The 22,836-nt window shown below is 41.2% G+C and overlaps 1 protein-coding gene across 1 annotated transcript; it reads right to left on the bottom strand.

The window, feature by feature from the left end:
• Nucleotides 1–4,516: 4,516 nt before the first annotated feature.
• LOC127769518 (heat shock protein 82) lies at nt 4,517–7,777 on the bottom strand. The gene is made up of 3 exons (XM_052295106.1): nt 7,114–7,777; nt 6,823–6,964; nt 4,517–6,727 (listed from the first exon to the last, which is right to left on the bottom strand). The coding sequence occupies exons 1-3, from the start codon at nt 7,258–7,260 to the stop codon at nt 4,905–4,907; spliced, it is 2,112 nt and encodes a 703-aa protein (XP_052151066.1). The 5' UTR covers nt 7,261–7,777; the 3' UTR covers nt 4,517–4,904.
• Between the last annotated feature and the right edge of the window lie 15,059 nt (nt 7,778–22,836).

Here is a 22,836-nt window from a genome sequence, read left to right as displayed (position 1 = left end):
CACAAATCTACCCCTCATGTGAATTCACTGAGCATGTCCATAACCAAGGACGCGGCTATTCGAATATATTGACACTCTGCAGAGGTTTTACAACTTTATCCACAAGATACAGTTTGGTGCTGCTAAACACCAAATAGTAACAAAGCGTTTCCTCAACCTCACCCTAACAGCAGCTTCCCCCATGGGCGGTCCTCCCTTCACCACACAGGTGAAAGGTCCCATGGTACAAACCAAAAACCTATCATCTAGCCACCTGGGCCGCCGGTGTCAGAGCTAAGAAGTGTACTAAGCTAGGTCCTTCCCACGAGGATATGTGGTGCACGGTAAGGCTCATATCAATGGCGCACAAAGTGAAGTCCTTAACTGACTAGAACGACTTGCCTAAACTAAGGACATCAAGCACACAACAAAAATGGAGCACACAGCTTAGGAGCAGACAGCTCAATCGACCACACAGGTCAACGGTAAGCACACACACATATGGCTTACCTCCTAGGTTCACACAGATCCACCATCACCCCGGTCTAAAAAATTTTCCACCAGTTAATTACTCCACATGGTGCAACACATGCCACCAAGAAGATAGCACACAGCCACACAGTGCATATAAAAAAACTGTGATAAGTAGATCATTAGTCAGTATTATATTTTGCTTGTAAAACTAGTGTGAGCAGGGCTAAGCAAATCTATGTATCCTGAGTCAATACCCATATATGACACATGAAAACTAGGGTGACATGGCGTGAAAGGTAATCAATAATAATTCAAAGGCATGTAATAATTAACAAATATGTCAGAACTACCCATACGTTAATTTGTAAAACAAAACAATGCATATAAGTTAAATTCAAAATAATTTGCAAACTGGGTACAAATAAACAAAAATAAAAGGCAGCAAAATAACAACAAATGAAATAACCAATTAAATCAGGAGGTAGAACTCAATTTTAGAAGAATTTAGGAAAAAGAATGGGCCGAATCGGAGGTTACATGAAAGACATGTGACCTCCGGAAGATTGAATTACTAGAAAACCGTGAATAAAGAAAAATAAATACTTGGAAAATATTCTCTGGAATTTCTGAATCAAAGGAATTATTTTTGGTGGACTGACAAGCGGGGTCCACCTGTCAGTGGGATGATCAACGGTGAATTGGTTACAAGGGGGAGAGTTGTGGACCGATTACGATGGCAGAGATTTTTTTATGGAAATGGATGACTTGGAATGGTTCTGAATTTTAGGAGACCGGCTTGTCTAGGACACGTGTGATGTGGTGCCGTGCAGCAAGCACATCATGGGAGCGACATGACGAACCATTGAATCGAAGTAAGGAAGACGACACCGGGCTCATGAAAAGGAGTGGTGATGCAGGTTAAAGAAAGAGACATGATTGACTGGAGGTTGAATTGGCAGAAAATTCAAAGGAAAAGGAATAAGAAATATTCTCCAATATTTTTGGATTTTATTAGCTAAAGGATTGGGTCTACTGATTGATAGGAGTGAGATAGTGAAAATGCACGCGCATGGCACCGGTACGATGACCATGGAAACAGCGTGACGTGTGAGCGGCATGGCACAGCATCAGTGACGCTGTTGCCGACCCAAGGCAGCGAAAGAGGATAGCAGCTGTGATGGCCCTCTGGGACTTTACGAGGAGTTGAGATATATGAAGTTAGACCAGAACTGAAGAAAAGTCTCGCGCAACAGCAGGTCAAATATCATTGATGGGGTCAATGATACTGTTTGGCAGTACAGGATATATCCAGGATATACAGGTCGGCATGATAGGGATATATGAAATCTGCGTCACTGAAGAGGAAGAGCGAAGGCTATCGTGGTAATTTCTTTGGATGATTCAAATCAACGGTGATTTTCTCAAATTATCAGGAATTCAGTCCACGGATGCGGAAAGCGTGGATGTTGGATTTGTTAGCTTGGTTCATAAGACGACAAGGAAGAAAGGGTTTTCTTCATGTCGGGTGAGTTTGATTTATCTATTTAGTGATGACATGGGTTATCTAGCCACGGATTAGATCAAGTCAAATTTAGGACAAAAGGTGAAGGTGAACATGGTCTTCGAGGAGTCGATGTGATAGCTAAGGAGGAATCTGATTTTGCTTGGCAAGATGACTGAGATAATAGGTGAGAAGGTGGAGCACTGTTGTAGGTGGAGTCCAGAGAAAGAAGTGACAGGGATAGCAGAGTCTCTTGAAGACGGTGAGTCTGGCGCACACTCGTCGGGCAGCTCGTGATGAAGCTCCGAAAAGAAGACAACCCAAGTCTAGAGGACAGGTGGATCGGCATGGTGATTCTACTACTTCTGGGTAGTGTATATTCGTCAAGGTGGAGTTTGTTAGAACAGCTGTCAAATATACTAGTCCTATTTAGTTACAGTTAGACTTGGAGTTGTAATAGGTGTTAGGGGGTGGAGTTAGAGTCGAACTCTGTAATCCGGCAACTCTCTTAAATAGAGAGGGGGCACCACAATGTAACTATGGCGACTACAATGTAGCGCAAACACGCAGGGAGATAATGGCGGCGTGGCCATGGACTCGTAGCGGCTAGGAGCTATATTGATAGCAGAGGAGCGCCTATAATCAGAGCCCTAGGGATGGAGGCTTCGACTGAACCTCGTTAACAAATATCATGTGTTCCTGTGTCGTTAGAAGCGATTGAGAAAGTTAGTTGTCGTTCCGCTATATCGACTAACTTTTATAACAGCGGCCTTCCTCCCTCGGGCTGCGACAATGGCACCGGCTTGAGGTACCGAGGCAGTGATCTGTTCCCTCCACAATAGCGAGCAGCGACAGCAGCAGGACAATGGCGTACAAGCGAAGTGGGAGAGCTTTAACACTGCAGCACGGCGTTGCGGAAGCAGCAGCGGCAGCAGCACGGCACTGACCTTTCCATGTAAAAGAAACACAAGAGGGCATGGCACTGGCAATTATGCATATATCAATCAAAATTGAGGAGTTTCTATCCGGCCGTCTGCTCTCGCTGCTGCAGAACGAGTGAATCTGTTCTGAGGTAAATTTCTCTAACCAATATGTGCCTCTGATTGATAAAATTCCTACAGACATCCTGCATTTGAGGTAGACAGGTAGCATCGGCCATCAGGTGATCTTCAGCAAACGACTTTTGAATGGGTTGTCCAATGATGCAGCCTTCGGAACCACGTTAAGCCATTAAGGTAACAGGTGATGTGAGCAATGTTATCTCTCCCTAAATCAGTATTCATGCATCATTTTATGGTGGCGGATATTTACCAATAGTTCCTTTGCAACATAAAGCCTCAGGATTATAAATTTTAGTCTGTACACTCCTATGTTGCTACTAATATTGGATGCAAAATGTAGTATGATTCAACACAACAATTTCTTTCTATCGTAATATGTATTTATGTAGATCTATCAAACTTGTGCTACATGACAAATTAATAGCTTTTTATTTGAGTAATTTTACGATCCTTTAGGAGGGTACCTCATGCTAAGGCACAATTTTTTTTTCATTTCATATGTAAGTTGTTATAGTTTCTCATAATTACTATACCAGTTTATTTAGCTATTACAATGTTCCGCAGCAACGCGGCGGAGTATCATCTTGTTAATACAAATATTGATCCTATAGTTTTTCATCCCTCACCTGAAATAATTGATTCAGCATCACACATTTTCTGACATAAGGAATGCCCAACTTCAATATATTAATCAGCACAATCTGCCATGACGGACGCTAAAAAGGAGTGTCGTTGAGTTGCACGGGCAACAGACAATTCACTCAAGCTGTTGCACAAGACAATTAGCCAGATCAAAAATTATTGGGTGGCAACTCCCCTCTATCTGTCATAGGCAGCGTTCAAAAGTGAAGTTTGGTTTTTATACCACTCAAAATAAGATAAATCATTAGTACATGATTAATTGAGTAATAATTATTATTTTTAAAATAAGTTCCTTCGATTTTTCTAAGAAAGAAAAAAACTTGGATCAAAAGCTTTTAAGAAAATCACCTGAGAGGAGAGTTAAAAAAAGCCGAAGTTACTTTGCATACCTTATGCAATTGCATGATTCCCACTCAAGGATCAACACCCATTTAATTCGTAGGATTGGCAAAAGATTTTCATAGGATTTAATTTTCTGTAAAATTTTTATTCATAGAAGAAAGGAAATTTTTTATAGAATTGTATTTCTATGCTTCACATTTCATAGGGTAGATAGCAAAAGATATGATTTCTTTGTAAACTTCCCTTTTATGGCACTATCAAAGAGTTCATATGTTTTTCCATTCCTACAGGATTGAAGAATCATACCACCCTAATGTCTATGCTTTTTTCCTATCCTTGGAATCAAATGGGGGCCTCAATTTCTAAGAAATCTGGAAGACTCCAGCATAACCAAAACAACGATTCTTTAGATGGATGACGCTGCACAGGGCACTCACTGCTGAAAACCTGCAGGCAAGACATTGGCCTTTCGGAGACACCATACACCTGTTCATGAAATGCAGTTCCACCCGTTGAGGTTTCAAAAGCAAATAGCTACTTATATATCAAAAGCCGCAATAATCATTGATGTAACAGAATACTCGCACAACTGTCGGAATGGAGCGCAAAACCTGAAACTGAATTGAAAACATTGGAGCTTAGTCGATCATTTCAGTTTCAGACATAGGAATTCGATCATTTTTTAATACTGATACTACTACTTACTCAACGATGGCTTAGAAAGATGTACGCATGAGTAACGCAAATGCAACATACTAACACTGGCGACATATACTTACGTAGGACTCATGTCTAACACTGGCGACACGACGCAAACACGACCACACACTGTTGAAGTGCAGTGCAGACACCCCCAACCATGGCACCATGATGCATTTCGACATGGCAGCGAGTACTTATTTAATTCAGTCCACCTCCTCCATCTTGCTCTCCTCGGCGGCGGCGTCATCGAGCGCGGGCATGTCAGCGTCGTCGTCGGCCGCGGCGGCGTCGTCGTCGTCGATGTTGAGGCCGAGCTTGAGCATGCGGTGGATCCTGGCGGCGAAGGTGTTTGGGTCGTCGAGGCTGAAGCCGGAGGTGAGCAGCGCCGTCTCGAAGAGGAGGAGGACGAGGTCCCTGACGGACTTGTCGTTCGCGTCGGCGTCGGCGCGCTTCCGGAGCTCCTCCATGATCCCGTTCTCCGGGTTGATCTCCATCGTCTTCTTGCTCGACATGTACGCGCCCATGCTGCTGTCCCGCAGCGCCTGCGCCTTCATGATCCGCTCCATGTTCGCCGTCCAGCCGTACTCGCCGGTGACCAGGCAGCACGGCGAGTCCACGATCCGGTCCGAGACCACCACCTTCTCCACGCGATCGCCCAGAATGTCCTTGATCACCTTGCAGAGCGGCTCGAACGACCTCTTCCTCTCCTTGGCGTCGTCGTCGTCGTCCAGCTTGAGCCCTTCCTTGGTGGCGGACACCAGCTTCTTGCCGTCGTACTCCTTGAGCTGCCCGACGGCGTACTCGTCGATGGCGTCCACCATGAACAGCACCTCGTACCCCTTCTTCTTCAGCTTCTCCAGGAACGGCGAGTTCTCCACGGCCTTGCGGCTCTCGCCGGTGATGTAGTAGACCTCCTTCTGCCCTTCCTTCATCCGGGTCACATAGTCCTTGAGGCTGGTGAGCTCGTTGCCGGACTTGGTGGAGTGGTACCGGAGCAGGTCGGCGAGCTTGCCGCGGTTCTGCGAGTCCTCGTGGATCCCCAGCTTGAGGTTCTTGGAGAAGGCCTCGTAGAACTTGGCGTAATCCTCCTTGTTGTCGGCGATCTCGAAGAACATCTCGATGCATTTCTTGACGAGGTTCTTGCGGATGACCTTGAGGATCTTGTTCTGCTGCAGCATCTCGCGGGAGATGTTGAGCGGGAGGTCGTCGGAGTCGACGACGCCCTTGACGAAGCCGAGCCACTCCGGGATGAGCTCCTCGCAGTTGTCCATGATGAAGACGCGGCGCACGTAGAGCTTGATGTTGTTCATCTTCTTGCGGGTGTCGAACAGGTCGAAGGGCGCGCGGCGGGGCACGAAGAGGATGGCCTTGAACTCCAGCTGCCCCTCCACGGAGAAGTGCTTCACGGCGAGGTGGTCCTCCCAGTCGTTGGTGAGGCTCTTGTAGAAGGACGCGTACTCCTCCCGGCTGATCTCCTCCGGCTTCCGCAGCCAGATGGGCTTCTGCTTGTTGATCTGCACCCATTCATGGCTCACCTCCTTCACCTTCTTCTTCTTCTTCTTATCTTTGACCTCCTCGATGTCGCCTTCCTTCTCCTTGCCTTTGGAGTCGTCAATGTCGTCGTCCTCGTCGTCGCTGATCTCCTTCTCGGTGGTCTTCTCGGACCAGAGGTAGATGGGGTAGCTGATGAACTCGGAGTGCTTCTTGACGAGGTCCTTGAGGCGGCGCTCCTCCAGGTACTCGAGCTGGTCGTCCTTGAGGAAGAGGGTGATCTTGGTGCCGCGGCCGAGGCGCTCGCCGGCGGTGTCGAGGGTGACGGTGAAGGAGCCGCCGGCCTGCGACTCCCACACGTACTGCTCGTCGTCGTTGTGCTTGGTGGTGACCACCACCTTCTCGGCGACGAGGTAGGCGGAGTAGAAGCCGACGCCGAACTGCCCGATCATGCTCACGTCGGCGCCCGCCTGCAGCGCCTCCATGAACTCCTTGGTGCCGGAGCGCGCGATGGTGCCCAAATTGTTCACGAGGTCTTCAAATGAAATTTGAAGAGCATTTGTGTCAGTAACTCGCCGCCGGCGAGGTGCGTGCAAGATATGTAAACGAAAGAAAGAATGGTGTACTGACCGGACTTGGTCATGCCGACGCCGCTGTCGATGATGGAGAGAGTCTTGGAGGGCTTGTCGGGGACGAGGCGGATGAAGAGCTCCGGCTGGGCGTCCAGCTTGCTCTTGTCGGTGAGGCTCTCGAAGCGGATCTTGTCAAGCGCCTGCATTCGCCATTGCAGCAGCATTGGTCAGTGTGAGGAAGAAGGGGAAGCAGAGCAAGTGAAAGAAAAACAGAGTGGAAGCAGAGGAGAAAACAGAGCAAACACAAACAAAGCAGAGTAAATCAAGAAACAGAGGAGGGACGTAGTACATCAGAAGAGTTGGAGATGAGCTCGCGGAGGAAGATCTCCTTGTTGGAGTAGAAGGTGTTGATGATGAGGGAGAGCAGCTGGTTGATCTCCGCCTGGAACGCGAACGTCTCCTTCTCCGCCATCTGCACGTCCCCCGCCGCCGCCATTTCAGTTCACTGCTCCGATCCGATCGGTGATCCCTCCTCAACAATGTCGCCTGCTGCTTGAATGCAAAGAGATTTGGTGCTTTCTTGTCGCTGGCTGAAATGCAAGTGCAGCTGTGCAGAGATGGATCGATTGGATTTGACAAGTAGGACGGACGGACAGATATATATATATATACTCCTCGATGGAACAGGAAGACGATGGACGGATCGCAGGTGTTCCAGAGGCTTCTCAACATTTCCCGCGCTTTTGGGGTTGCAGCCCATCTGTTGGATCGTGGAGGTGGAGCGGAGAAAGAGCGCGATGCGGCTTCCAGACTCGAGAGCCTTCCTTCCACAGCTTCCAGCACCAGCACATTTCGGAGCGTCAGTATCCGGAAGCTTCGGAATTCGTCTGGTTGTACGCTACCTTGGGCTGGGCCTTACTCCAACAATCATTTGCTACATGACCCATATTTGGGCCCAGCTTCCTTCAGCAAGTCCATAAAATAATCCTATATATCGTAGATTTCTTTTATTGTCTCCCGTCATCTATAACTAATTTTATTTGTTTTCATATAACTAGGAAATTAGCCCGTGCATTCACGCGGGCATGTATTGTACGATATGTTTGAGAAATTTACAAGGATAAAATATCAAACGAATGACCCGGCCTATATGCTTCAAAAGTATTATTTCTCTTCAAATTTTCTTCATCGACATTATTTGAAATTTTCCAAAATATTTATTAGCTTTAAACTATATAATATTTAATTTATTACTATAAGATTTATTTTTTTATTATTATCTTGAGAGGAGTTTGACATAGTTTGTTTAAAAGATATGTCTTATAAATTAAGTATAAATTAAAGATATGGTGTTTTCCAGTTTTAATTGAATGTTTAGAGTCCCTCTTTTTTAATAAATTCTGAAAACTATTATTGTTAATAAATGTATTTTATTAGCAATAATGGAAAAGTTATTACAGGCTACATATATAATAAAAATGTACTCGCAAAAATATGAATGGTGTGTAGAATGAAAGAAACTCGAAGTTATATGCTTCATATAGCAAAGACAATCCAATGTATTTTCTTTGTTCGTGCTTTTAGAAGTAGAGTATAGAGTCCATATAGAAATACAATTAGAAAATAATAGAAATTCGGAATTAAAAATAAGGAATATTAGAAGTAGAGTATAGAGTCCACATAGAAATACAATTACGAAAAAATAGAAATTCAGAATTAAAAAAAGGAATATTAGAAGTAGAGTATAGAGTCCATGTAGAAATTTAAAACTAACTAAAATTCAGAATAAACATAATAAAATTAAAAGTAGTATTTAGAGTCCGTATAAAAATATAATTTACAAATAACTAAAATTTAAAATTAAAAAAAAATGGGAAGAAGCAAAGTCAATATAGGAATACTAACTGAAATTTGAAATAAAAAATTAAAGAATATTGAAAGATGAGTTTAGTGTCCACGTAGAAATACAATCAGAAATAATAAAAATTCATAATTAAAAAAATAAATATTAAAAGACGAGTTTAGAGTCCATATAGGAATATATATAATTTAAAAATAACTTAAATTTGATATTAAAAATAATTAATAACTAACACATATATAAAATACAATATGAATACTACACATTAGTTGTTTCGTAAAGTTATTGCAAAATTTCAAATTATATTGTCATTTTAATATAATGAGAAATATATATATGCTATTATATGAGAGAAAATATAATGATGCTAGCCGCGTAATCTGCGCGGGCCACTATGCTAGTTAACTTATTAAAGGAATAGAAAAAGAAGCCTCCACGTTTGCTCTTATAGTCCATATAGGAATATACAATTTAAAAATAGCTGAAATTCGGATTAAAAATATAGAATATAGGAAGATAAGACTAGAGTCCATACCGGTAGACAATAGAACTAATGAAAATTCAGAATTTAAAAAGATAAGAAAACTAAAAGTAGAGATTAGAGTCCATATAGAAATAAGCAGAATAAAAAATATATAAGGAAAATTTTTTGTATATAAGGACTTTTTTTAGAAAAAAAAAAGTGTCCGATCGGACAGCTGCATAGAATGATTAGTAGCTTGGAAGTCTTTTCCAAGGGAAAAAAACCTAAGCTGGGCTACAGTAACCGTGTATAATACAAATCACAAGTGCTCATGTCCGTAAGAGGTATTGGTTTCATTGCTTATCTCGATCTATTCTCCCCGTTGCAACAAATCAAATCTCTAATGGCATGTTCATACGGTCATACCTGCACACTCTACGCATTTATATGTCTATAATAGTATATCTTAGTCTAATATAAAAAGGCCACCATATTTGCTTCCACTTTCTACAAATTTCCATATTAATTAGAAAAAAAATAGAGTTCAAATGGAAATATATTTCAATATATCTGAAATTCAGAATAAAGAATTCTCTTCAACTACCTAGATGAAAATAAAACTATTTATAAATATAAATATAATTTAATATATATCTAAAATTTGGAATAAAAATGAAGAAAATTTTAAGAAGAGTCTATGTTGAAATAAAATTTAGAAATATCAAAAACTTGGATTAAAATAGAATAATAGAGTCCATATAGGAATACAATTTTAAATAGCTGAAATTCAGAATTAATAATAATAAATATTAAAAGAAAGTATTAGAGTCCACACCATTATATAATTTAGAACTAATTAAAATTTGAAATTGAAAAAAAAATTAGAAGTCCATATAGAAATAAATTTATTATTGAAATTTAAAATTTTAAAAAATAAATATTGGAAAAATAATTTAGAGTCTATATTTTTAGATAATGGAAATGGATTACATCTCCGGCTTCTGTCACAAGACACACAGCCATAAGTTTAATAGTAATAAAAAGGTAAGATAAAAGTAAATCAAAATAAGAAATAAGGTGATGGTACAAATCCCCAACTCCCCTTTATTATTGACTAGCGTTAAACCACATAAAATATTTTAGCTAGCAATTTTTATGGAACTACGCCACCCATAGTGGAATAAGAGACCCTTGGCTACCGATTCTAAGAGTGTAGCACCATTGCGCATAGTATCCTGCTCTTCCTGTGGTAGCATTGTAGACCAAAAGTGGAGCCAGTAGGAAGACATAAAGATAACCTGTATAGGGTTAGATAATTGTTTACCATTAAAAACTTTATCATTGCGACAACGCCAAATTGACCAACATACAGCACTAGCTCCAATTAGAATCATCTTCTTAATGGACCTAGATACCCCTATAAGCTAATTACCGAAAATGTTTTTGGCGTTACGGGGTGGGGGATATTAAAAGAAAAAAACACACATCTCCAAACAAACTGAGCGACATGACACTCAAAGAAAAGATGTTGGATTGTCTCTTGTGTATAGCAGAAAGAACAATGTTTGTCTCCCCCCCCCCCCCCATTTTCTTTTAGCCAGGTTATTTTTCGTTAGAATTACTTTCTGGCGAAGAAACCACATAAAGACCTTGATCTTTAGTGGAACTTTCAAGTCCCACAGAATTTTCTTTTTGAAACATTACATTTCATGATCACGGCATACATAGATTTGACGAAAAATTGACCATTCTTATGGAGCGACTATACAAAGCAGTCCTTTTCATTTGACAGAGTTATATTAGCTAGCCTGAGGATCAAATCGTTCCACTCGATTAGCTTTTGGCCAACAATAGCTCTTCTAAAAGAGATATTTAGCGGCGTTGTGCTCATGACCTCTGCCACAGTAAACTGCTTCTTTCGAACCACATTATATAATGTAGGGTATTGATCTTTGAAAGCACGCAATACTAACCACGTGTCTTCCCAAAATCTTATGTTTGTCCCATTGCCACATCTAAAAGAACCAAACCTAAGAAATTGATCTTTGACTTTCATTAAACCAGCCCAGAACTAAGAAATACCTATCTGACATACCAGAAAGAGCTTTACCCTTTAAGTATTTATTTCGCAAAAGGTCTTGCCATAGGCCTTCACCATTAAACAACTGGAAAAGCCATTTGCTTAATAAGTAGCTATTTTTTATATCAAGGTTAAGGACACCTAGTCCACCTTAATCTTTTGGTCGACATATGTTTTCCCACTTAGTTAGACTATATTTTCTTTTCCGATCATCATTACTCCAAAAAAACATAACCTAACATGAGTCTATATAAAAATATAATTTAGAAATAATAAAAATTCAAATTTATAAAAAAAGTAATATTCGTAGTTAGCCGCGCAATTTGTGGGACCATCATGCTAGTTTCTATTATATTATTAAAGTGGCTGTTCGGCGAAGAGCCCAAAACACACAACATATGGATCAAAATAATAAGTATTGTATGCCAACACCGATGCATCTACGTTTACTTTGATGTGGTTTTAAAAGGGTAATGTTAAGGAGTTACTGAATTTTATTATAGCTGTGATTTTCAGTATATGTGTTTCGCTTGTTTCCTTACCGTGCTAGATTGGTAAAATTAAAACTTAAGAATGCTATAAAAGGTTGATGATAAATCAAACATGCTGAAATTAACTGCATAGAAAGGCCTAATCTCGGCCTGTTTAATTGGATGTACGCCCATGTGGATACTGCTCCAATCACGATTGGCGGCACATGTGAATTGACACGTGGGGGCCTGCCTATGACACGATTACAAATATGGATTATCCAATAAAGCAATGACTCGGACAGTTAAGACGGGGCATACAAACTTCATCTAAAAATGTTAGTATAAAAAAAACTTCATCTAAAAAAGTCCAAGATAAATTGGTAAGAAAACACTCGTGAAGAAAAACGTTTGTTGTTTGCATTGGTTTGCTACTTACTGTTGCGTATCAAAATTTAGACTAACAATTTGTTTAACTATTGTTCGCGGTATATTTTTGAAATTTAGACAGAAAAAAATTAAAAATGATCGAGCAATTTTTTGATGAAAATGGAGTGTTTGAATATGAAAATAAAATTGTTAGGAATTGCTTGTAGTAAGGCATGACGAAAATTGTCTTTGTCCTAAGATAAGAATGAACATTGGATGAGTTACATACATGATCGAAATTTCCCAAGCTATAAAATGTATCTTTTTGTATGGACTCCAAATAATATACCAAAACATGGTCATGCATATAAGCTGCCATGCCATCAGTGTGTGTCAAGTTAAATCAATTTTACTTATGGATCATTGTGGCCCGGGTTCGTACGGACTAGATAAGTTATTATACCGAAATGATAAATAAATTTATAAGTTATTATATCTATTTACATCTACAATACAAGTGGTTCATGTCCCATGCATAAGTATAATTTGTATTTCCTGACTTAATCTATGTTTTTTTTTTTGGAAAGAGAGAGGCGAAACATCTCTCGTTTGAGTAAAGTGAGTAATGTCATCGGTTAACACTTGAACACACCTCAAGTTGTTTCCCTGCTCAAAGAGATGCCACCCTATCTCTTCATGACAGAAATCTAACGCCTGACCTGCCCAGAACATATGCCACAGTGTCGTCAGACCAAGTTTCTCAACATGGCAACCTTCACCACAGCTAAAATACTACTCCCTCCGTTACATGAAAAACAAACCTAGTACTAAAAGTGACACATCATAGTACTACGAATCTAGAAATCTCTCTGTCTAAATTTATTATGCTAAAATGTGTCTCATCTAATACTAGATTCATTTTTTTGACGGAGGGAGTAAAGTGTACCAAACAAAAGGGGGCCCAGCCATTAATTGTAGCGACGACTTGTAGATGTATGTTTATGCTTGTATATAACATTTTTTTTGGCCTAAATGATATCCCATAAATAATGAAAAGTTTAATTAAACTTTTGCTAATTCAAACAACAGTTCCAGGAACCTACAGCAAATACATTGATTCTTTTTTCTCAAAACTACTTGTATCAAATGCTAGTAGTGATTGTTTCATTTTGTGTTCCTAGTAAATATACTACTAGTTCTCCCTCTTCTCTAAAATATGAGATGCATTAGCCTTTTTCACACACAATCTAACATTATACTTGGATCACTAAGTCTTTCATGATATATCATCAATAATTCCTACAGCAAATACATTGATTTTTTTTCTCAAAACTACTTGTATCAAATGCTAGTAGTGATTGTTTCATTTTGTGTTCCTAGTAAATATACTACTAGTTCTCCCTCTTCTCTAAAATATGAGATGCATTAGCCTTTTTCACACACAATCTAACATTATACTTGGATCACTAAGTCTTTCATGATATATCATCAATAATTACAAAATTAACATCATGTATAAATATTATTTTTTGAAATACGAATCCAATGACACTATATGAAGGACACCAAACATATATATTTTTACGTTTGATTATTAATCAAAATTTAAAAATGTTAAATTTACAGTAAATAAGGACACATTATATTTAGAATGGAGAGACTACCTACGGCCCGGTTAATTTGCTTTTATTAAAATATAGATTTTATCTCGGTTCTATCATGTAACTGGACTGAATCGGGTATGCATATTGAGTTTAGGGCTGGCTAGGCCCAATCCGCTGCGACAAGCCGACCACTCCAGCTACTACAAAAGGAGCAGAGCCAACAAATGGGGAATGGAATGGAACAGAACATATGAAACTTGACTTCTTCCTTCCGATGCTCTCTCTTCTTCAACCTCTGTATCTCTCTTCTCTTCTCCAATCTCTAGCTATCTCTTCTTCTCCAACCTACTGCTGATTCTTAGCCTTGATTCCATTTCCTCCATTTGTATCCCCAAATACTCATGTATCAAGTGTTGGAGGAAGAATTGTTTGCTTGTGCAGGAATTCACTAAATCACATGGAGTGGGTTCGTAACAATATGGTATCAGAGCCAACAATCCGTGGGATTCCAGGCCAGGAGACAAGGTGGATGACACACGGTGGCAGCAGCGACGTCCAGAGGCTAGATCCAAGCATTGGAGGTGGTTGCACTGGAGGCGCCTGCCAGGTGTTCGGAGAAATGCCGAGCTGGCTAGGAGCTGGTGTAGGCGCTACTCTTCGTGTCCAAGTGAGCCAAGTCCTTTACCCGGTGACCGACGAGGTACTACATCAAGTCTACAATGGCTATGGAGCAGTGGCGGTGCAAGTGCTCGCCACGAGTTGTTGAGGCGTTGAGGCGCTAGTCTGGTTCCGGTCAAGCTGTGACGCGGAGAGGGCTCGATCTGACACCAATGAACGCAACATTTACGATGGGTGCTGCCTACTTGATGTCCAGCACACGCAATCTTTCCCTGGAAATGGTGCTAACGTGATGCCCACCAAGTGTTCGACGTTGGGACCAAGTTATGCCATCACCACGTTAGGGGCCAAGAGCATACCAGCTGCAACAGAACGCGTGTTCCCAGCCACTAAAGCTTCATTGGCACCCTCAACTTCATCAACAACCATGGCGACTCCGGCACCTTCCACCGAGACCAAGGAACTTGGCGCTGGCATGGACAATGAGGTGTTGAAATCAGAGGAAACCACTCATGACTTGTACACTAAGATGATGGCCATGATCGACAAAATGTTGGAGACATGCCGTAACACCAGGGAGGATTATACCATGAGTGTGGATTGCAATGGAGATGCCACGGCACTGAGCGTCAACATTGATCCAGTACCCATCTTATCAGAGGTCATTAATGAGGCTAACTCAACTCATCTTGTCAACACTAACAAGCTTAGTATGGTGACAGTGAAACCAACCAAGGGTTTGACAAAAAGCAAAAAAGAAAAGGTTGATGGTGATGCCGGTGGTATGATCACTGATGATTGTGTCGAGTTTACCAAGGTGAATACCAAGCTCATTTCAGTGTTCAGACCATTTACAGATGTGAGTTTGACTTTGTGCCGGAGCAATTACATTGGTGTCACCAACCTTCCTATTGTCTCTTCTGAATGTGAGGTCTACTACGATGATTTTGTCTCAGGGGCAGATTTCACAGCTAGACCGCAAGTAGTACCTCCCTAGAGACTGGCAGTTCCACTAGATTTTCGATTCTTCCCATGGCCAGATATATTTAATCAAGGCAGCGGAGGCATAGTGGTGAAGCTCTTACAGCCCTGGCCACCACCTATTCAAGCAGAAGTTAAAGCTAAAGTGGAAAAACTGAATTTACATGGTCAGAAACTAGAGATTCAGATTATCGTAACAGTCTATTCAGTCCCCATGGCTACCATAGAAGGTCTGCAATTGTTGGGTGAACGAATGTTACAGGAAGAGCAACTGAAGTGTGAGGTTGTCAAGTCCAATTGGTACAGTTTTTCAAATCTTTTAGTTGGAGATATGATGGATACTACTCTGCCTATGCAGTCATTGGGACAGCTAGTTCCAAGCTACAATCTAGCTCAATCTGAGAATGAAAATTTGCTAATTCAGCAAGTTAGGAGCTGGTGTCGGTTCAAATTCTCAGCTAATTATTTCCTGATCAAGCCTTATCAATGGAGAAAATATATGGTGGATGCTCCAACTTACCAAGGGTTTCATTTTCAAGGAATGATAAAGCAACAAATCGATGGTGTTGATAAGATGTTGCTATACTATCATCAAATCAGCATTGTATATTGCAGTGTTTCTGAAGATGTAGTGTATGATGTGACATGGACTCCTGTCATGCCAAGCAAATGGATCCATGTTGTAGCAATTGGGAGGACATGGCTATTATCTTCTTTTGCCCTGATAAATTTCCTAGAAGCTGGGACTGTGCAATTGGCAGTGAAGCTTGTGTATGTCAAGATTGCTGAGATGACAAGAATAAGATCTTGGGATTCAGGTATTGTCAATTTGGTTACTATAATAGCTTGCCAAATTTCTACAGAAGTGAAGAAGGGAGGGAGTGATACTCTTGATCTCAGCTCAGTTTGCAAGTACAAGAATGCTCATGATAGTATCCAAGTGGGCACAGTATCTAGCATTTCTCTATCACTGACCATGTTTGCTGTCCTTCCATACAGAAAGCTTGTGACTAGTATCAAGATCCCTAACTATAATTCTGGACAAATGGAGGTGCAATGCATCCACCAGAGTGCAAGTTTTGTCACTTCTATTGGCATGGAGTCGTCTCTTGTGGTTGCATTTTATGGATCAGCTGGTGCTTACGGATTAGCTCTTGATGATCACTTGCAGCTACCCTGGGATCTTGGAGGCATTGATCTTGAGCTTCAATTGCATCAGCTTGGGAACAAGCTGATTTTTAAGGCGGGGAGAATGTCATGTAACTGGGCCGGATCGGTATGCATATTGAGTTTAGGGCTGGCTAGGCCCAATCCGCTGCGACAAGCCGACCACTCCAGCTACTACAAAAGGAGCAGAGCCAACAAATGGGGAATGGAACGGAACAGAAGATATGAAACTTGACTTCTTCCTTCCGATGCTCTCTCTTCTTCAACCTCTGTATCTCTCTTCTCTTCTCCAATCTCTAGCTATCTCTTCTTCTCCAACCTACTGCTGATTCTCAGCCTTGATTCCATTTCCCTCATTTGTATCCCCAAATACTCATGTATCAAGTGTTGCAGGAAGAATTGTTTGCTTGTGCAGGAATTTACTAAATCACATGGAGTGGGTTCGTAACAGGTTCCTGTTAACATGCTTTTTAAACTACGTATTTCGTATCAAAACTTTTTATATAGAAGTTGATTTAAGATAAGTTTATTTTGTAATTTAGAATAATTAAAACTCAATTAATTAAACGTTAATATTTTCTCATTTCATATAACTATGGGCCTGTTCACTTTGATGCTATTTTCAACCATACCATTTTTTAGCAAAGTTGTTAAAAAAAGTCTACATTTAGTTTGTTGTTAAATTTGGTTAATACATAAGAAATCATGCAAAAAAAATTTGATAATATTACATCTTGCCAAAATTTTAACATTACTAAAACTTATTAAGAGTTATTTTAGCTACAATCTGAAGATGTCCTGTATATACTTAATCTTGGTCTCAAGCGCTACCGAACAGGGCCGATTAATTACGCAGGGTTTGGGGGCCTCACACAAGAATCGCGTGGTGAGTTGTTTATTTGGACAATCTAGCAAGCGGGACATTCGAGCGTCGGTTTGTCGGTTCCTTTTGGTGGCATGGGTGTAAATTGGATTCTCGTGCCCTACAATTAATTGATGATGACTTATTAGCATAGCTCCACAGGTAAGATATGCGCTCATAATATAACCATCTTACCGTTTAACCAAAATTGGTTTCATAATACGAAAGATCGCTAGTTTAGTTTTGTAGCACCCAAAAATCCCAGCTTATTTTAACAACACTGAAAATTAATTACCTCCGTTCTTCATTATAGCACTCCGTCCAAATCACAGTTAACTCTTACCACATTGCCGGTCTAGTTCATTCCTTCCTTCTTCCTCTTCTTTTTTTTTTAAAGGAACCTCGCTCTTCCTTCTGCAGTTGCACGCACTAGCAGCTGAGCAGCAATTGCCCAGCTCCAGTAAAATTACCCCATGTCAAATTGATCACACTTAGAGCAGGTACAATAGCAGACTTTTAACAAGCTATAAACATATTTTAATATAATAAAAGATGAGAGAGGAGAGCAGCGGGCTATAGATCTGTAGCCAGCTGCAGCACGGACTTCAAGACGGAGTGTGTGTATGACATGTGGACCATATATTAATAGTATAGTAAGCAACTATTGTATGAATTGGCTATTAGACTGGCTATAGATGAATTGGAACTAGTAATGGGCTATACTATTAGGCCCCCTTTGATTCAAAGGAAATTCATAGGAATTTTAGAGGATTTTATTCCTATAGGAATTTTTCCTATATAGCCCTTTGAATCAAAGGAATGGATCCTATGAAATCCTATAAAATTCCTATGGAATGCCTCTTCCCATGCAAGTTTTGGAGGAAATTTAACATAAGGTAGAACCTCTTGGTAACTTTCCTTTGAGTCTATCTCTCTCATCCAATTCCTGTGTTTTTTCTACGGTTCAATCAAACGGTCATTCCCGTATTTTTCCTGCATTTTGCAATCCTATGTTTTACACTTATATTCCTATCAAAATCCTACGTTTTTTCTATTCCTACGTTTTCTCAATCCTGTGATTCAAATGGACCCTTAACCTTGCTCTTAGGCCGCCCAGTTGGACATACCTCGTGTGAAATTAATTAACTGCCCAAGTAAGAAAGAAACATAGACTACTGTGTTCTTTTAGGATAGTTGGGGACCTTCCTCTCTCGGCAGGTAAACGAAACAAAATATTAGCGCATGATTAAATAAATATTAGCTAAAAAACTTAAAAAATAAATTAATATGATTTTTAAAATAACTTTTCTATAGAATTTTTTTATAACAAATACAACATTTAGCTATTCAGAAAATATGTGTGTGAAAAATGAGAGAGTGAAAGTTAGGAAACGAAAGAAAAGAACACATACCTATGAGGTGCACCATCCAAAGGATCTGTAGGATTTAAAAGGTCTCAACATTTCAATTGTAATCTTCCTATTTCCATGTTTTCACCTTTGTTGTTTCAAAGGAGTTCCAAAAAATTCCTTGGATTGCAAAACTCCAAAGTTCCAATGGATAATCCATAAAGTCTCCACCATAGATAGAGATGCGTTCAAGTAGGTGTATGAGTGGTGACATTTTAATTACTGCACATGCATAATGGAAATTGTTTGTCTCTCGACAAAAACATCCCTTATTTTTACATATGCTACTATTTTTCTTTTACAGAAAAACTACCTAACAGGATCCCGCGGAGACGGAATAAGTGGATAACCATCCATTCTAATCCTTTCACTTCATGTCTCTCTCTTTCCCTAAGCCTCACTTCAACCTTGTCGTCCTCTGCCGCTTCTCCTCTGCTTCTCTCTCCCTCTCTCTAACTTTTTTCTTCGTTCCTAGTAGGGTTGGGATAGGCATCCACAACAAGCCCTTCGACAAGGACGGGGCAGTGTCGGTGCTCGCTATGCTAATGTCACGTCACCGATGGCGGCCATGGGGATCTCGCGTGCCTGGGGTCCCGGAAGAGATGCAACGAGTTTAAGGTGGGAGCTGAGTTAAGCTGTCCATCCTGGTGCCGCAAGCGATGTCCGAGACCATCACACTTGCGTGGGTATCGAGGATAGCAACAAGAAGGAATGGCGCTAGCCTTTGTCTCTAAGGAAGGTAGCCATCTCATTTTCGCGCTTGCCTTTGCCTCCTTTCCCTTCTCCTTGTGGCTCTCATCGGTGTGAAGACTTGATAGCCATGAATCATACATGATACCCATAAGGTATTTGATGCCTAGGTATCGAGTCCCTGGTACCTAGATATTGAGTAACCGGTATCGATGTTGAGTTGTGATCCAAATTCATTTGCACTTAATAAAGGCCAGCTTCTGCCGTAGCGGAGCGAAGGCTGAAGCTGGCCCATTGGGCTGTGCGCCTGGGGACGCCTAGGGGTGCGGGGGCGGAGCCCCCGCGGTACGGATCATCATCCCTTTTTAGGGTTCCACTATATATATACCTCTTGTAAGCCGCCGTGCGGCGATGTAACCTCACCTCAGATATAGTGAAGATATTTTGCTGGCTGGCGCCCGTGGTTTTTTCTCTCCTATTTTGGGAGGGTTTTCCACGTTAAATCTCGTGTCTTTTGTGATTGATCTATTGTTCTTTATCGTTTGTTCGCCTATCGTTTCCTAACAAGTGGTATCAGAGCTGGTTCCCAGATTAGGGTTTCGCGATGGCGTCGATGAAGTATGATCTACCGCTGCTAGACTACAAGACGAGATTCTCGCTGTGGCAAGTCAAGATGCGGGCTGTTCTGGCGCAAACTTCGGATCTTGATGAGGCGCTGGAAAGCTTCGGGAAGAAGAAAACGACTGAGTGGACCGCTGAGGAGAAGCGGAAAGATCGTAAGGCTCTGTCGCTAATCCAACTTCATCTATCTAATGATATTTTGCAAGAAGTGTTGCAGGAAAAGACTGCCGCAGAACTTTGGCTCAAACTGGAATCGATCTGCATGTCTAAAGATCTAACCAGTAAGATGCATATCAAGATGAAGTTGTTCTCGCACAAGTTGCAGGAGAGTGGTTCTGTGTTGAACCACATATCGGTCTTCAAGGAGATCGTTGCCGACCTAGTGTCGATGGAGGTACAGTTTGATGATGAAGATTTAGGTCTTTTACTGTTATGCTCACTACCTAGTTCATATGCAAATTTTCGTGACACCATACTTTTAAGCCGTGATGAACTAACCCTAGCGGAAGTTTATGAGGCGCTCCAAAATAGGGAGAAGATGAAAGGTATGGTTCAGTCTGATGCGTCGTCCTCTAAGGGCGAAGCATTGCAGGTCAGAGGTAGATCTGAGCAGAGAACCTACAACGACAGCAATGATCGTGACAAGAGTCAGAGTAGAGGCCGTTCTAAATCCAGAGGTAAAAAGTTCTGTAAGTATTGCAAAAAGAAAAATCACTTCATTGAAGAATGTTGGAAGCTGCAGAATAAGGAGAAAAGGAAATCTGATGGTAAGGCCTCTGTTGTTACCAGTGCTGAAAACTCTGATTCAGGAGATTGTCTTGTTGTTTTTGCTGGTTGTGTTGCTAGTCATGATGAATGGATACTTGATACTGCATGTTCGTTTCATATCTGCATTAACAGAGATTGGTTTAGTTCTTACAAGTCTGTGAAGAATGGAGATGTTGTGCGCATGGGAGATGATAACCCACGTGAGATCGTGGGCATTAGCTCCGTTCAGATCAAGACTCATGATGGCATGACACGCACGCTGAAAGATGTGAGACACATACCAGGGATGGCGAGAAATCTCATCTCTCTCAGCACACTTGATGCAGAAGGATACAAATACTCCGGTTCAGGTGGAGTTATAAAGGTATCGAAAGGTTCTCTTGTTTACATGATTGGTGATATGAATTCTGCAAACTTATATGTCCTTAGAGGAAGTACATTACATGGTTCTGTTACCGCTGCTGCTGTTACTAAAGATGAACCTAGTAAGACTAACCTGTGGCACATGCGTCTTGGACATATGAGTGAACTTGGTATGGCAGAATTGATGAAGAGGAACCTGCTGGATGGCTGCACTCAGGGTAACATGAAGTTCTGTGAGCACTGTGTTTTTGGTAAGCACAAGAGGGTAAAATTCAATACCTCAGTTCATCGCACCAAAGGTATACTTGATTATGTACATGCTGATTTGTGGGGGCCTTCTCGTAAGCCCTCTCTTGGTGGTGCTCGTTATATGCTTACCATTATTGATGATTACTCTAGAAAAGTGTGGCCCTATTTCCTGAAACATAAAGATGATACATTTGCTGCTTTTAAGGAGTGGAAAGTTATGATAGAAAGGCAAACTGAAAAGGAGGTAAAAGTACTTCGCACTGACAATGGTGGTGAATTTTGTTCGGATGCTTTTGATGATTACTGCAGGAAGGAAGGCATCGTTAGGCATCACACCATCCCGTACACTCCACAGCAGCATGGTGTAGCTGAGCGCATGAACCGAACCATCATCTCCAAGGCTCGTTGCATGCTGTCCAACGCTCGCATGAACAAGCGTTTTTGGGCAGAGGCTGCTAACACCGCCTGCTACTTGATCAACAGGTCGCCTTCTATCCCACTTAATAAGAAAACTCCCATTGAGGTATGGTCTGGTATGCCTGCTGATTATTCACAGTTGAGAGTTTTTGGATGCACTGCTTATGCTCATGTTGATAATGGAAAATTAGAGCCTAGAGCTATTAAGTGTCTATTTCTAGGTTATGGTTCAGGAGTAAAAGGATATAAGTTATGGAACCCTGAAACTAACAAGACCTTCATGAGCAGGAGTGTTGTTTTCAATGAATCTGTTATGTTTAATGACAGCTTGCCCACAGATGTCATACCAGGTGGTTCAGATGAGGAGCAGCAATATGTTAGCGTGCAGGTGGAGCACGTGGATGATCAGGAAACTGAAATTGTTGGTAATGATGTTAATGATACTGTTCAGCACTTACCTCCTGTTTTGCAGCCTCAAGATGAACCTATTGCCCATCGCAGAACAAAGAGGAGTTGTGGAGCTCCAGTCCGTCTTATTGAGGAATGTGATATGGTTTATTATGCTTTTAGTTGTGCTGAACAGGTGGAGAATACTTTTGAGCCAGCCACATACACTGAAGCTGTTGTTTCTGGAGACCGTGAGAAGTGGATCTCAGCTATGCAGGAGGAGATGCAGTCTCTTGAGAAGAATGGCACATGGGAGCTTGTGCACTTGCCAAAACAGAAGAAGCCTGTTCGTTGTAAATGGATCTTCAAGAGAAAGGAGGGTTTATCTCCTAGCGAGCCTCCGAGGTTTAAGGCAAGGTTAGTAGCAAAAGGTTTCAGTCAAATTGCTGGTGTTGATTATAATGATGTGTTCTCTCCGGTTGTAAAGCATAGTTCAATTCGCACATTCTTCAGTATTGTTGCTATGCATGATCTTGAGCTTGAGCAGTTAGATGTGAAGACAGCATTTTTACATGGAGAGCTTGAGGAGGAGATATACATGGACCAGCCAGAAGGGTTCATAGTACCTGGTAAGGAGGATTATGTTTGCAAGTTAAAAAGATCTTTGTATGGTTTGAAACAGTCTCCTCGTCA

Source organism: Oryza glaberrima, chromosome 4, assembly GCF_000147395.1.
Source record: "Oryza glaberrima chromosome 4, OglaRS2, whole genome shotgun sequence".
In the NCBI taxonomy this organism is placed as follows: domain Eukaryota; kingdom Viridiplantae; phylum Streptophyta; class Magnoliopsida; order Poales; family Poaceae; genus Oryza; species Oryza glaberrima.
The sequence above is the reverse complement of the archived record's forward strand: the minus strand, read 5'-3'. Positions and strand labels throughout refer to the sequence as shown.